Raw genomic sequence first — 14,185 nt, forward strand, 5'->3', positions numbered from 1 at the left:
CTCTTGTTTACATAACAAAAGACAGAGCTCTGCACTGAAAAAGTGTGCCTGTTCGACAAAAAAATACATATTCTCACAGATTTGTGAGGGGAGGGGGGTAGGAGTATTCCTGCACAAATACAGCAAAATAAGATGATTTCTCAAAGCAATACACCGATAAATAATTCAATAGATTGCTACAGTAATACCTCTTATTCTCTCAGGGAGTGAGCTGCTTGGTGTTCCCCACATGAACAAAAATGCCCCAGATCCATGTGATCTCTGACTGGAACATATTGTATCTCTCAGGTTATGATGTTGCAGGGGTTTATGATAAAAAAAGCAGAGCTGCTAAAAAGAATTATAAAATAAACTATAAGAACCTCCAGCCATTTAAAGTCTATTATATTTACTCAAGGATGTTAATCCTGTTTTATCACTGATGGTGACTTAGTGTTAAGACATTAGAAGAGTTACATTCTGCTTGAGAAAACTTCACCTCAGGTGCATTGTGCTTTTATAAAGGGTTCATATGGTGAAGAACATGCTGATTCATATGCAAATCAGCATGTTTTACCTTTGGTCTGACTGTCTTCCTCATGAATCCTCCAGCAGAACGTCCATTCATTGAGGACTCCACTGCACAGTTAACAAACAAGCAGTAATGGTAAAATCCCTGTCATCTCCATGAAATGGAAATGCCTGGCCAAAGCAGAGTGCATAATAGTTTGTCTTTGCCATCCATTTGTTCCTGAAAAAGAAGAAATATGTGTAAACATTGATTTTAAAAATCTTACTTTATAATCTGTGCTGAAGTTTCATCATGATAGCAATAACACAGGTAAAACTCCTAAACCTTTTATGTCATAAACTGATAAAGCAGCATGGTGCCCTCTACTGAAACAACAGTGACTTCCTGTAAATAACAATTTAATGGATTGAAAATATTTCTCTCTCCCCATCTCAACCTTTCAGAACTGCATCTGACACTGTTACTGTTAGAAACACACAAAATCCAGACAGAATCAAACCTGGAACAGCACCCAAGATGACTGACTTTTACAGCTAGTGATAAAGACATACTAATGGAGACATACTACTTATTACCAGTGTGTTAGATTTTACATCTGATAAGACATAACACATGAAATTCCACTGTTTGCAGTTTAGAGCCTCGAGAGAAGAATTCATTCATTCATTACTTCCAGGTGTGTGGGCCCATAATAAAGCATCAGCTGTCAAACTTAATATGATAAGATTAATTAAAGAGCTGAAATGATGTGATGTCATCCATGTGAGAATTGTAGCAATGTAAAAAGCCATGAAAGAGTCACCAGCCTAGTCTCTCACCAGCAGCTACAGACCGTCAGAAGCAGTGTCTAGTGTTGAGAGACATCTCACACACAGAGGTTCAAGGTTACACTAATGATATACTCAAATACAGCAGGGAAATATGTATGATTTTTTTTTCAGATTTTCTGTTCCATTTTTAAAGCCTTTATGCTTTCAAAGAAATACAGCTCAACTACCAGCATTTTACAATGTTGAATTAGCATTATCTACAATCATATCCTCAAGTCAGCAGAAAACAATACACTTATCAAAAATATCTGGATTTTGGTTAATGTTCTTATGTATAAAAACAAGCTATTAACATTACCTCACTCATTATTTTAAGCCGTGGCTTGCTTTGGTCTATTGAAGGAAAATATCGTCACATTTCATAAGGATCTGATTTAAATATACCTATGTGCTTTATTCAGGAGGAGCTCCTCTTCGGGTCTATGTGCTGACGACGTGCTCTAAGCGGGTCAAGGTGAATACCCCACATCTGTGATTTTCACTGCTAACTCATTCCCAATGGAAATGAGTCTTATTCATTTTTCAAACAGCCTCTAGGATATCTGATCCAAAAAAAAGAAGAAGGAAAAAAAAGGGCCCTCAGGCAGGCATTCATCTTTGATGTTTTGAAAAGAAAGACAGTGAAAAGCTGCAGTCTGGCTTCATGCATATTGTATTGCTGGGAAAAGAATTACAAGCAGCCTAGTGGTTCTCATAGTGATTAGCTATGCAAGTTCAATCTAAGTCTGTTCAATTCTGATTTTAGAACAAAATATCTTGATGGCACCGCACAGTTTGCCATTAAATTTCGTTTGGATTTTCACATTCTCCAGCAGATTCCTAGTGATTTTGGTGACACCTCTGACTTTTCTCTGGCACCGTTCTCAAACTAAAATTTCCCCTTCTCCAGACTTTAACAAAGTGTGTTTTTTTGTGTGTATGTGTCTGTCGTCATACATTATTGAGGTAGCTCAAAAACGAATGGTTATATCACTTCAGTTGCTAAAACTTGTGACCCCAAGACCTTTTCCTCGTACTGAAATGTAATGGGTAGATTGATATGAGTTCATTCTTCCATTTTGGGCACTCCATATCTCACTTTGCATATATCCAACTTATAGCCTGTCTGAACCAACATTTTCTGAGTATATTATGACCCAGGGGATCTTACTAACCATTTCTATCAGTGGGGCAGGCTAAATATCAGAAACGCCTCTCTGTATTATACAGCAACATGACAATGACCATAAAGTTTAATCAACAACTGTCAAAAATACAATAAGAAACTGAATATTCTATCTTTCCTGAGCTTCATTAGCTTGGTGTACCTAATAAACTAACCGTTGAATGTGTCCTATACTTTTGTATTGTATGTAGTTACTTCAGCCTGCAGGTACGCCACCTTTAGTTTTATGTACGTCAGAGCTATACTGGACGTGCACTAGAAAGTTGGCTTTAGCGACATTAACATTTCTGTCAAACAGAGTGAGTGAGCAGCAGACATTGCAGGGTCTCACCTTCTTCTTTGTGCTTCTTTGTTGTTAACAGTGGCAGCGGGAGAGCAGAGACCTCTGCTTGCTGAAATCTGCTACAACAGACTGCAGACACATTGTTCTCACGTGGTAGATAACAGCCTCCCCTTGTGGCCGAGTTACAACAATACGTTCATACCGGTAGTTCAACCGAGAAGCTTGTATGGTCACGTGCATACAGAAGGGAAGAAGTCGAGCTGCGGTTATGTATGAGAGACAACAATTAGCCTACGGCACCCTTCTATCCAGTAAAACGCCAAAAATGCGAATGGTTGAATGTACAAAAAGGATTCGGAGAACGGATTTTAGCGCAGGCGCGGTGGCCAAGTGGTAAGGCGTCGGTCTCGTAAACCGAAGATCGCGGGTTCGAACCCCGTCCGTGCCTTTTGACAAAGGTTTCAGCTTATCAGCTTATGTGTCCCTCACCTCGTGTGTGTTCATAATACGATTCCTGAGTCCTGTAAAGATCTGTATGTGCAAACATATTGCTTGCAAATTCCACACTAGATCTCTCTGGGGAGATGTAATTTCCTCCCATCACTTTATTTTGATAGAAAGGCAGCCTATGCGTTTGAACAATTTTCATCCATGTCAAAGTAACACAGTACAGTAAAAACAAAGAAATCAGCTGTGATGCAACAGTTGCTCCACAAGATGAAGGTGTTTCACAGAAAGGCCTGCATTATGATGATACAGTCATCTAACACAATACAAGACACAGACCCCCTACTGTAAGTCAAGCAGATGATGTCAGTTGTTCTAAATTGTTGCAAATTATTGTAAAGTTACTCAAATAAACAAAGGCTACAAATACACAATACTGTGCTATGCTGTGTTTTTTTGGACACATACATTTTCTGTACCAAACTGAAACTTCCTCACATTGTGATTGTTATAACAACCACATCAATAATATATGAGATTATCTTTTAAGCGTTATTTGTTGGTACATTTAAAAAAAAAAAAAAACAAAAAAAACACACACACACACACACACACACACACACACACACACACATTTGGCACACTAACACTGCTACTTCTACATAAAAAACATTAAATCTGGCACTCTTGTGGACAAGTAATGCAAGAACCAGAACATGTAAAATGTGTGTTTTTAAGTAGAATTGTGTATTCACTGTCCTATATTTTCATGGAGGTCAATAAATTCAGTGATTTATGTGTATTTATGTGCATACACGTAATAGTAAAAGTCTTCTTCTTTCAATTGAAGTTATTCATAAATAGATAAATAAAAACAGGTGGAAATGGGTCCAAAATTGTTACTGCAGAAAGAAGTTTATTTCAGGGGAGTGTCTGTCAAAAGGAACCAAAGAAACAAAATGTGTTTGGTTAAAATACAGAAAAAAATAGAGCAGATATGGCAACATGAAATAAACCTAAGGTGAGTGTTTCAGATTCATGCTCATGGTGTGGGTAAAATTGTTGCTGTTGCTCCTGCAGAGATCTTCTAAATCGAATTTGAAAGTATAATTCCTCGAAACACGGTGGTTGTGTTTTGAAATGGCAGAGTGTGACCCCACCTGTGAATATCAGTAAATGTAACTGAACTTAATGAGATATTATTTCTCTCAAAATCCTTCATTAAATGTCCCCTGAAACTATGTTTTCACATCACGCCATAATTATGCACGCTCAGCTGACATTGATGTGGCAGACTAGCACCGTTTCCTGGGTAACGCTCTGTGTTGCAGCATCCATGATTCATATCTGGTTCATGCTGCAGCGTATCATCACATTCTGTGTGTTGAAGTGACCCTTTGTAAACTGACACGTGATGATAGCAGGCAAACAACTGGAAGCTGCCGCAGTGGTTTGCAAAACCCCATAGTCAGCAACAGCCACAGCACATCACTGGTGGATAATGTCCAACCTCCAGCTACAATCACTGTGAGGTGAAATGCTGCATTTAGCACATAAATCAGTACCTTAGTCATTGAAAATAAGATCCAGATGACAGAATTGCTGGTTAGAAAGCAAATCTGTCATGATGGTGCAAAAGGGGGTTTTGCTCATTTTGACACAAGGAGCAGCTCCAAGCGTGTAAACAAACCTAACGCATGAAGGTTTGATGTACTGTACAAGCAAAGATATCTTTAGGCTACTGCAAATGATAAATTCATATTGTCATATTGTTTATGGGGACTGCACAGTCAGATAGACCAAGATTATTTTTCACATGAGCACTAAAGAATGGCTCATATGCATTGTGCAGCCAAGGCCGTGTCATTGACATCTATTAGTGAGCTCCCTCTGTATTGGCACCAGCTTATTTCCATGGTAACAGGTATGATTTTTTTGGGAATGGCGTCAGTAATAATTAAAAAGACACTGATCCCATAATCCAAGAAAGTAATGTGACAAAGTACAAGTACTTTTTGTTGTTATTGAGGACTTGGCGCCTTTGAGCTTTGAGACAGGTGGTGAGAGAAAAAAGTAAAATGTTTTCAAATCTGGAATCAGTTTAATTTACATGCACATCATTCCATAACAATGTATATAGTGTACAATATAGGCGTAATGATGCCATGTCACTTTGGTGGAAATGAGTGTGTCACAACATTTCCTTTCCATAACAAGAATAGGAAAGCAATTATCAGTCACCTTCTACATAGTTTTGACTTTCACACCTGCTATTTAAACTCCAGATATAGAAACAGAGTAAGTGTCCACATTCCTTATGTTTTAATGATCCTACTTTTACTGCCTTTCCCCCTATATTCTAGTAGCACAGGTAGGGGCTGTATGGTGTAGGCTTGGAGAAAAAATATTATGCATGTGTCCTCATTACAGTCTCTCTTACTTCTCCAAGCTGGTTAAAGAGAAATCAGAGTAAAATAAGAGCCGTTCCTTCTCATTATGAAACAACACACGGTGGGAAATTCTGCAGTCTTGAGCAAAAACAGTATATACCTTGAAAATTGGAGCTAATTGGCCAGATGGAGTCACTACACGGAACAGTTAAGATTCTTCATCTTAGTCTTCATTCTTAAACACAGTTTGACCATATTCCCCACTTCTCCTATTCTGTCTCCAAGCACCTCAGGGCATTTTCTGGCTGCTGCCTTTTCTTGAACAGCTCATAAAATACTGTAAACTCAGCCCTCTGGTGGAATCCTCCAGTAATGATAGGTGATGCCCACATCATACTGTGTAAAACAGCTCTGTGTTTCAGCCTTTAGCACTAGTCTAAAGATGTAGAAAAAACAAAATGGAGTCAAGGTATTGTGTAAATGAACTGCTGTGTTGGATTACAGATTTTGCAAACATACTTGTTCCCTTCCTTATGTTTGTCATTGATCAGAATAACTAGTATACTTGAAATCATCACATTGATTATCACAAATATCAAACTCTAACTATTCCTTCAAATATTTACAAGCTTGAGAGCATATATATAGACAGTATATTACACATTACACATTTCTCCTCTGCCACATGAGACGTGTCTTCAAAGAAAAAACATAAAACATAAAATAGGAAGAGGAGGAGGAAGACAAAAGAGTCTGTAACATGCAGTATATTGGCAGCAGGTCCAGGTCTGCTGTGTGCTGCACGCACATTGATTTCTGTCTTTGTGTGGGCAGCAGCATTCTGAACTCAAAGGAGATTTTTTACACAATAAACGCATGGGATTGTAGCATGTCTAAAAAGGCAGACAAATGAAATTCTAGTAAGAAGTCATATTTTGTTCCGCACATGGTTTTTATTATTTATGTTTTGTGCTATATAAGACTTCTTTGTGTGCCATCTGGCTCTCAGCTGTGGAGCCAAACAGTTGATTAAAGAACGCAATTAGCGTGGAATAGGTTCTGTCGGCTCGCCGGGATTAAAGAACGGCCTCATTCACTGTGACAACCACACTGTCATGCATATGTAGGATTGGTGACCAGCACTTCCTCAAACACAGGATTTCTTAATGAGTGCCACGCCACTCATGACATGTTAATATGAGGTCAGCTGAGTCATTTTTGACTGGGTTTTACATGTCAGCCACAGCACAGTGTCAACTGCTGCTGCTGGAAGAAGAACCACTGGAGTATTATATGGCAAAATCTTAGCAGATGAAATGTAACAACCACCTGCAACTGAAGTATATGTTGTAATCAAAGAAAGTCTCATGGTCATCACTAAGATGCTGAAAAATAAACAAAATTCAACAGATTTCTAATATGACATAATACCACAAATTACTCACTATTTGTAACCACACCATTCCTAGATAGAAGCAAGACACCTGGACCAAAAGAGACGGCCATGTTTGTAGTTGTTATGTAGATTTTCACCTTCGTTTTGTGTCTCTTTATCATGATTTAACTTCTCTTTGATGTCAACTGAGTCTCTTTGTGACTACTTAATATCGCATTTTACTCATTTTGCAACTCTGTGATAATTATTTCTCTTCTTATTTGTTCTGCATCTCTTTGTGGCCATTTTGTATCTCTTTTGAGTTGTTTTGTGTCATACTGTGCTTCTCATATGTGTCTCTTTATAGTCATTTTGTATCTATTTGTGGTCTCTTTGTGACCTTTGTGACTCTCCTTGACTGACTTCATACAGAGGCTCTGGTCCAGGCCTGTGCCACCCCTGACCACCCCTCCGACCCCGCGTCTGGGCACAGAGTCCAGCCAAAGCGAACCATCACAACCTTCAAGTCAGGCAGATGGTCCACTCTGCTGAAGGTGCAGACAGATTCTTAAGGTAACGTCAAAGACTGACATAGACACAGACTGTATGATGAAGGCAACTGGCAATAGTACACAGAACAAGTGAGAGATCATCAACAAAGTCAAGAGCTGGAATCCTCGAAACATCACTTGAAGGCAGCAGGGACAGAGGAGAGGCATGTACTGCCAGAACACCACTCTGAGGAAAAGCCTCATCAACCTTCAGAGGCAGCAGGGAAAAGAACAGGATTGAGGCTGCTTTCATAGAGAGATTCAAGGGTTCATGAGAAGGATGCCTGGGCAGAAATTAAATGGAAACCTTGTGTAATGCAAAAACACATTCAGAGATTTACCCTTCATCAATTCAGTGCCCCTCAACAAATGTTAAACCAGATGATGATTTCACCCTAGTGCAACATTACCTTTGTGACATCAAAGATCATAATGAATTTGACTTTTATTAGCAGAGGTTAGAGGTAGAGGTAAAATATACAAATGAACGTATGGCACTCTCTCTGTCTGCCAAGTGTGTGACATCAGTGCTCTATAACTTCCCAGTGAAGGTTGGACACAATCGGGTAAGTGTTTGTGGGCCATGACCCAGATACTTATTTCCAGTCCTGGGCTGCACCACGGCATCATCTCCCATTTCAGGCCGTACTCACTCACTCATGAGTGGTGCACTGGTTCAACAAAGAAACTGTGTGTTTCCCTGTGTGAACTCATAGGTGGGGGCTTAGGAGTGTAAAAGCTCGCTGGAGCAGTAACATCTGGGAGGGCTGTGTTTACTGTGATGGTGACAGTATTTACTGGGTGTCAGAAGGGAAATGGAGGTTTCGACTTGACGGTTTGATCTGAAGGAGATTCCCTGAGCCAAACCCAAAACCAACTGTGGTCACCCAAAATAGAGTGATTTTCCGCATATCAAAGATTTAAACCTGCAGTCAATAACAGGCGCTTCATTTCTAGGAACTTCAATACATAAAACATGTTTTTAAAAATCTAAATAACAATTATACAAGCAATGATTTTTAAGTAAAAACTCTCATTTTTGTGTGTGTACCCATAAAAGCTTAGGGTCCTTTAGTGTCAATGGGCTTCAAGTTTAGTTTTATGAATATGGCACCATCTACAGGCGATATCTAGACCCCACATACTACAAACTAAGTGATGTCCTGCTGGTTTGGTGACATTTTTTTCCTGCAGAGGTTTCCCACTATGTAGTGGTTGTAGATGTCAAATGATTGTCTTCCTTTTAGCTCAGTGGAGAAAACGAGCCAATGAGATTATGCACATGAGAGGTTTCCTCACACCCTGGTCATAGTAGTGAGAGTGTATGAGATCACTTAATAGCTATGCAGTGACTATAACTCATTCTGCAGGCACCATGGGAAAGTGCTATTTAAGCACAATAATCTGTAACTGTGCTGTGATGCTCTCAAAATCTTAAAGGAACAAAACATTTTAAATCTTTTTACTCATGTTTTTACAGAAACACATACATTTTTAAATAAGCTGGCTTTCTAAGTAAATGTTTGCTAAGCTACAGTGTGACTGAAATAAAACTGAAATATTTCATACATGGGGAAGAAAGGAAAGACATTTGTGTCACAGCAGACTTTACATAGAAAAACCTCAGTTTGCCTATTAGCTCAATACATTTCCAAATACTTTTTTTAGACCTCAGTGAATGAGGTGTAGTCAAAAACACTGCCAGAGCACTGGGAGTCAACTTCAGGCGGGCAGGGCACTGCCCTGCATGGTAAATAAAACTACTGTTGTGAGGACCAGCTATCTGATTTTCCCCTCGCTGATTAACATTTCACCCTGTACTGAGCTGAGTTTCAGCAGAGAAATGCTCAAGTTGCTTTTTCAGTATGTGAATCTAACTGCACCTGAAATCCTCGTGACTCTCCAGACAATCACGGGGCACTTGTCAAATGTCAGGTGTTCATCTGCTGTAAAATCGTCTTAGGTCGTAATAGTGGTTTTGTCTTTTATTAAAACAACATTTGAAAACATAACACTAGTTTAAAAAAGCCTGGTAATGATCAATTAAAATCCATTCTTGTATTTACAAAAAGGCACACAGGACATGTAGATGCATTTATTGCGTCAGTAAATATTACACATCGGGTGATCGTAGCCGCATAGAAAATCGGGCCATAGGGCATATCTCCGGATAAAAGGTGCTTTTCTCAAACATTTGGCGGCGTCTCTGTCACACTTGCACAGCAGCTTTTCACACTTGTCCTTCAAATCATCTGTAATGAGGAACACAAATGTCTTATTTCTGAGACAAGCTGGAGGAAGGAGGACTTTCAAGAAATATGCATGTTTTTTAATGGTTTTCTCATTAACATTTAGAAAATTGTTGTGATTACTTGTTCTAATGCTTGCATAATCTTGGCTGTTGGTGCTACAAACAACTCCAGCTTTATTAATTTTGCTTCTTAATAGTTAATTTGGTGCAATTCCAGTGCAAATCACAGGGGACCTGCAGCAATTGTGAATAGTACAAATTCATTTTATATTAATATATTTTTAAAAAATCACAAACAACCCAGCATTACTTGTGTAGTTGGTACTTGTGTAGTGTCGGAGAGAATTAAAAAAAAATAAAAGGTGATTCAATATACGGTTGTCTTTGTATTATTTTTTTTTATATAAAGAACTGGATAAAATGTTAGAGTATGATAATAGAGCAAAAACAGATCAAGGCACAGAGTTGATCAGTCTCAGCTGAGAGGACAGAGCTCATCATCAGTGAGTCCGACAAAAAGGCACACATTCTGCTTCATATTTAAATAGTAGAGTACAACATAGGAGGACCAGGGAGGAATTCTCCCCAGGCCTTGAGCGCAGCAAACCTTAACTTTGAGTGATAAAAGTAACACGGATGGTATCTCTGGAACAATTTGCTCTTTCGCGGATTATGAAACACATCAAGTATCAAAGGTCATTAAAAGTTACGGAGGTGCTGAGGTTAGCATGAGACACATAAATGCATCAAAGAAAAGTTCATCTAATTGTTGAAGGTCGGTAAGGGTTACACTGAGTCATAAACACATCTAGATTTCAGCACCTACAGAGACTGTTGCATATTAAGGTAGGAAAGATTATTCTGCTCTTACATAGTTGTATAACTATGAAAAAAAATTATTTTGCTTTTACACTTAGGTTGTTCCTTTTTATAACCATACATTTGTGTGGTTTATGGGGGCTTAAAATACCATGAAATATATGTTGTAAACATCTTATTTTTCCCCTCCTATTCATAACCTCTGTGGATGTTTGTAGATCACACACAGCCTTATCTGTGTCTCACTTTCAGGTTTACCCATGTCAGTATGTGAAACTGGTCATGTTTCCATGCACTGCCACTAAAAGAAGAAAGCAGCAGCTACCTTATTTTCCAGATAACAAACGTAAAAATGTTGCATATGAATGCAAAAGTATATTTAAAAAATGCAATACCGCACTCAGCTTTCTTGTCCTCACAGGTCCACTTATACTGGTCTGTTTTGGTTTGGCATCCAAGACGTTCTGCATCTCCGTAACAGCAGTCATGCCTGTGGCAACACCTACATACAAGACAAATTAACATCAAGATTCATGTTTTATTTTGAAAGGCAGCAGCAGTCAAAACTCAGTCTAGACTGCACAGGGTCAAGAAAGCAGTAGGTGGATCGTCACAGCCCTGTGGTTTGAGTCACACCACTGCTATTTTAAAGGCAGGGCAGGATCACCACATGAGTTTTCTCAACAGATAGTTAGCAGCTAACCAATTTTGTGGGGGTTCAATGTCTTGCGGCAAAGAAGGAGAAGAAGGAGATGGCAATTAGGATTTGGGTGTGGAATTTTTTGGGCCTATTTTGAAGAAACCATTGGACCACGTGTGTCTGCCAAATTTGGACAACATCCCTTCCTTCCGCCCCATCGCACAGCATTTTGTGGTTCAGTCGATTCATTCACAAGCGGAAACTATGTGTACACATTAGGATGTAGGATGAATGAGAGGAGGAGGAAACAATGTGTACGCACCATTCCCGGAGTGGAGGGCTAAACACCACCAGAGCATGCTGAATTATATCTTTGGCACCACAAAATGTATAGGCAGGCCATATATAGAGTGTCAACATTACATTTTGGTAAACACTATCATCAGGTGTCAGCGCCTGACACTGACTTGTGTTTTCTTCTGTCAGGTTTAAAGAGGAGTGTGATTAAAGCTACTGCCTCACCAGTCTGCCTTGTCCCTGGGCCAGCCTTGACCACCCAGTCCACAGTAGCATCCGTACACCATATACGCCAGGGCAGATCTCCCCGTGCTGCACTTGATGGCCCCCGCCAGCTCGAGCAGCCCTCTTTTCGTCCGATGGGACCTGCGTGCCGCTGCAGAGGCCACGGCCACTGCAAAGAGCAATAAACAATGAGAGAGGAGGAAAAAACTCATCTGACTCCTTGGAAACAAGTCTCGTCCTCTTTGTTTTTGTTTTCAGAATTTGATATACAGCACAGTGGCTGGACACAACAACAGGAACACTGCAGAGTCACTGACACAGTCTCACAATCTCACATTTTGCGGGAGTATTGGCTTGTTTTATACTGTAAGATAATCCTGTTCTCCTGTTTTTGTCCATGCAGAAATCTATAAAGGTGCATGCACACCTGGCCTCTTTTTGTATCCACACTGAAACCCACATAGCCCCTCTAATGGTGAATAATACTCATACTCATACTGACTCTACTTATATTACTCCTCATTAACTCCACAAATGTACACTGAAAACCTCAACCAGCCTCAGACTTGAAATGATAGTGGAAAAGCACATGATGCTATGGAGCAATGTCAGTGTACTGTATTTGCACTTGCCACCTTAGAATAACACTCTCACTGAATCACCCTGCAAAACGTAAACACAAGCAGGCTGTTACCTGGCTGTTACAGACTCCCTCTGTATTCTAAAAAATGCCTTTTCAAGCTTTCTGCACTTCATCACCAATTGGAGCCTAAAAGGAGCAACTCACCAGATAACAGGAGAAGTATCCGGTAAAACGCAGTCATGGCACGCAACAGGCTTCTCAACTCTCCACACCAAGTGCTGTTCACTTCCACTCTGTGAGTGAAGCATTGGGTGGAGAGCTTTTTTTAGATGCTGTTTGAATAATCTCCTGAGCATCACTATTGGCCAGAAGCTAATCCAGTGTTTGTAGAACTGTACGCCCCCTGGAGGAAACAGCCTAGAGGGGTTTTTTTTTTTTTTTTTTACTGTTTCATCTCCAGGACCATGTGTTTTGTTCTTGATGAAATAGAATATTTTTATTTTAAATAGATACAAGACATTTAGGGGCTTTATGAAAATCAGACACACATTTGTCCATCATTCAAGACCTGTTTCATTTCTGTTTCTTAACTTTATTATTTCTTGCCTTAATGTTGTTTTTGTCTTTGCAGTGGCCTCAAAAAATCACAGACACAGAAATTCTAGGATGTTTCAGTGATCATGGACTACAAGAAAAGTTTATGACTCTCTGACTGAGAACTGCATGTTACATAACAGGCAGAAAGACAGAAAAAGCAGTCACCATGAATGTTAGTGACCAGAGTCACTCTGGATGGTCATTTCAATTCTAGATTAATGGTTAAAGAATAAGACTATTCTCATAGAGATAGAATATATACAGAAAATTAATTAATTAAATAAAAAACAAACCTTTATATAATAATAATATAAATATAAATCAATATAAAAAGTGTTACATGAGTTTAGGCATAAACTTCATGGGTAATTATTGCTCACATAGCACATTCCCAGTTACTTTTGGCAACACAATACGGCCACAGTTCCTCAAAACAAATGCAACCAGACTTGATAATTATGGTAATCATACACTAATAACATAGCTTTTCCTTCATAATCATAAAGAGACCTACCCATGCCTCCCATCCATCTTCTTCTCTTGTGAATAAACATGTCAGCGGGGTAAACAGAACAGACTCAGCTCATATAACAAACACTCAGAACATGCTGTAGCTATCATTATTGTCAGTATGATTTACTGAGCGGCACTCCAGGTGTCTAAGTTTAACAGGCAAAGTTGTTTATTTGACAAATTGCAGACTTCAACCAGAAATGGCACGAATTGTATCATATCTTTGCTTTTCATCTTTTTATAATGGTTCCTGAAAGTATATTTTCAGCTCTGTCACACTGGACTCCATTGTCATCCATAATGTGGTAATGTCAAGGCAGCTAAATCATAAAAGACATACGCTTTGGGTTTTGATAACAGAGGACATATTCACAGACTTTTTTTTTCTTTTTTTTGTGTGGAATTCAGTTCCTCAGTGACGCTCCTGCACAATGTGAGATAAGCGCCTCCTCCTGGCAGTTATTATAGCTGCCAGGATGACTGTACTGCATGAGGAAACACATCCCTGGATCCCTCTATATCTGATTATTCTCAGCTCAGTCTATCCATTGCCACAAAAAATCCAGCCAACGTTAAGATCATATCAAGCTGCTGAACACACCCTGACTCAAAAATTCAAAGTCAATTTGAAGCCTGAATAAGCCACAAATGTGCAATGAACTGAACACAGAACAAAATCCCAGGCAAGTTTTAGTGCTTTAATACTAG

The 14,185-nt window shown here is 39.2% G+C and overlaps 1 protein-coding gene and 1 non-coding gene across 3 annotated transcripts; one reads left to right on the forward strand and one right to left on the reverse strand.

Moving 5' to 3' along the window:
* Window positions 1-3,165: 3,165 nt before the first annotated feature.
* trnat-cgu (transfer RNA threonine (anticodon CGU)) lies at window positions 3,166-3,237 on the forward strand. The gene has a single exon. It is a non-coding gene; the product is annotated as a tRNA-Thr (tRNA).
* Window positions 3,238-9,522: 6,285 nt separating this feature from the next.
* pla2g10 (phospholipase A2 group X) lies at window positions 9,523-12,715 on the reverse strand. 2 transcript variants are annotated; one of them, XM_018705048.1, is made up of 4 exons: window positions 12,572-12,715; window positions 11,785-11,953; window positions 11,018-11,124; window positions 9,523-9,804 (listed from the first exon to the last, which is right to left on the reverse strand). In XM_018705048.1, the coding sequence occupies exons 1-4, from the start codon at window positions 12,606-12,608 to the stop codon at window positions 9,656-9,658; spliced, it is 462 nt and encodes a 153-aa protein (XP_018560564.1). In that variant the 5' UTR covers window positions 12,609-12,715; the 3' UTR covers window positions 9,523-9,655. The 2 variants fall into 2 exon arrangements, with proteins under 2 accessions (XP_018560564.1, XP_018560563.1); XM_018705047.1 differs by lacking the exon at window positions 12,572-12,715 and having other exon boundaries at window positions 11,785-11,996.
* Window positions 12,716-14,185: the final 1,470 nt, after the last annotated feature.

The sequence above is a fragment of the Lates calcarifer genome, linkage group LG11 (assembly GCF_001640805.2).
Source record: "Lates calcarifer isolate ASB-BC8 linkage group LG11, TLL_Latcal_v3, whole genome shotgun sequence".
NCBI lineage: Eukaryota > Metazoa > Chordata > Actinopteri > Centropomidae > Lates > Lates calcarifer.

Excerpts from the sequence above, each read along its gene's own strand:
- pla2g10 (XM_018705047.1), bottom strand. The coding sequence starts at position 11,996 with ATGAGTTTTTTCCTCCTCTCTCATTGTTTATTGCTCTTTGCAGTGGCC. Across the intron at positions 11,125-11,784 it reads CCCAGGGACAAGGCAGACTG|GTGTTGCCACAGGCATGACT; the intron begins GTGAGGCAGTAG and ends TCTTGTATGTAG. Across the intron at positions 9,805-11,017 it reads GGACAAGAAAGCTGAGTGCG|ATGATTTGAAGGACAAGTGT; the intron begins GTATTGCATTTT and ends TCCTCATTACAG.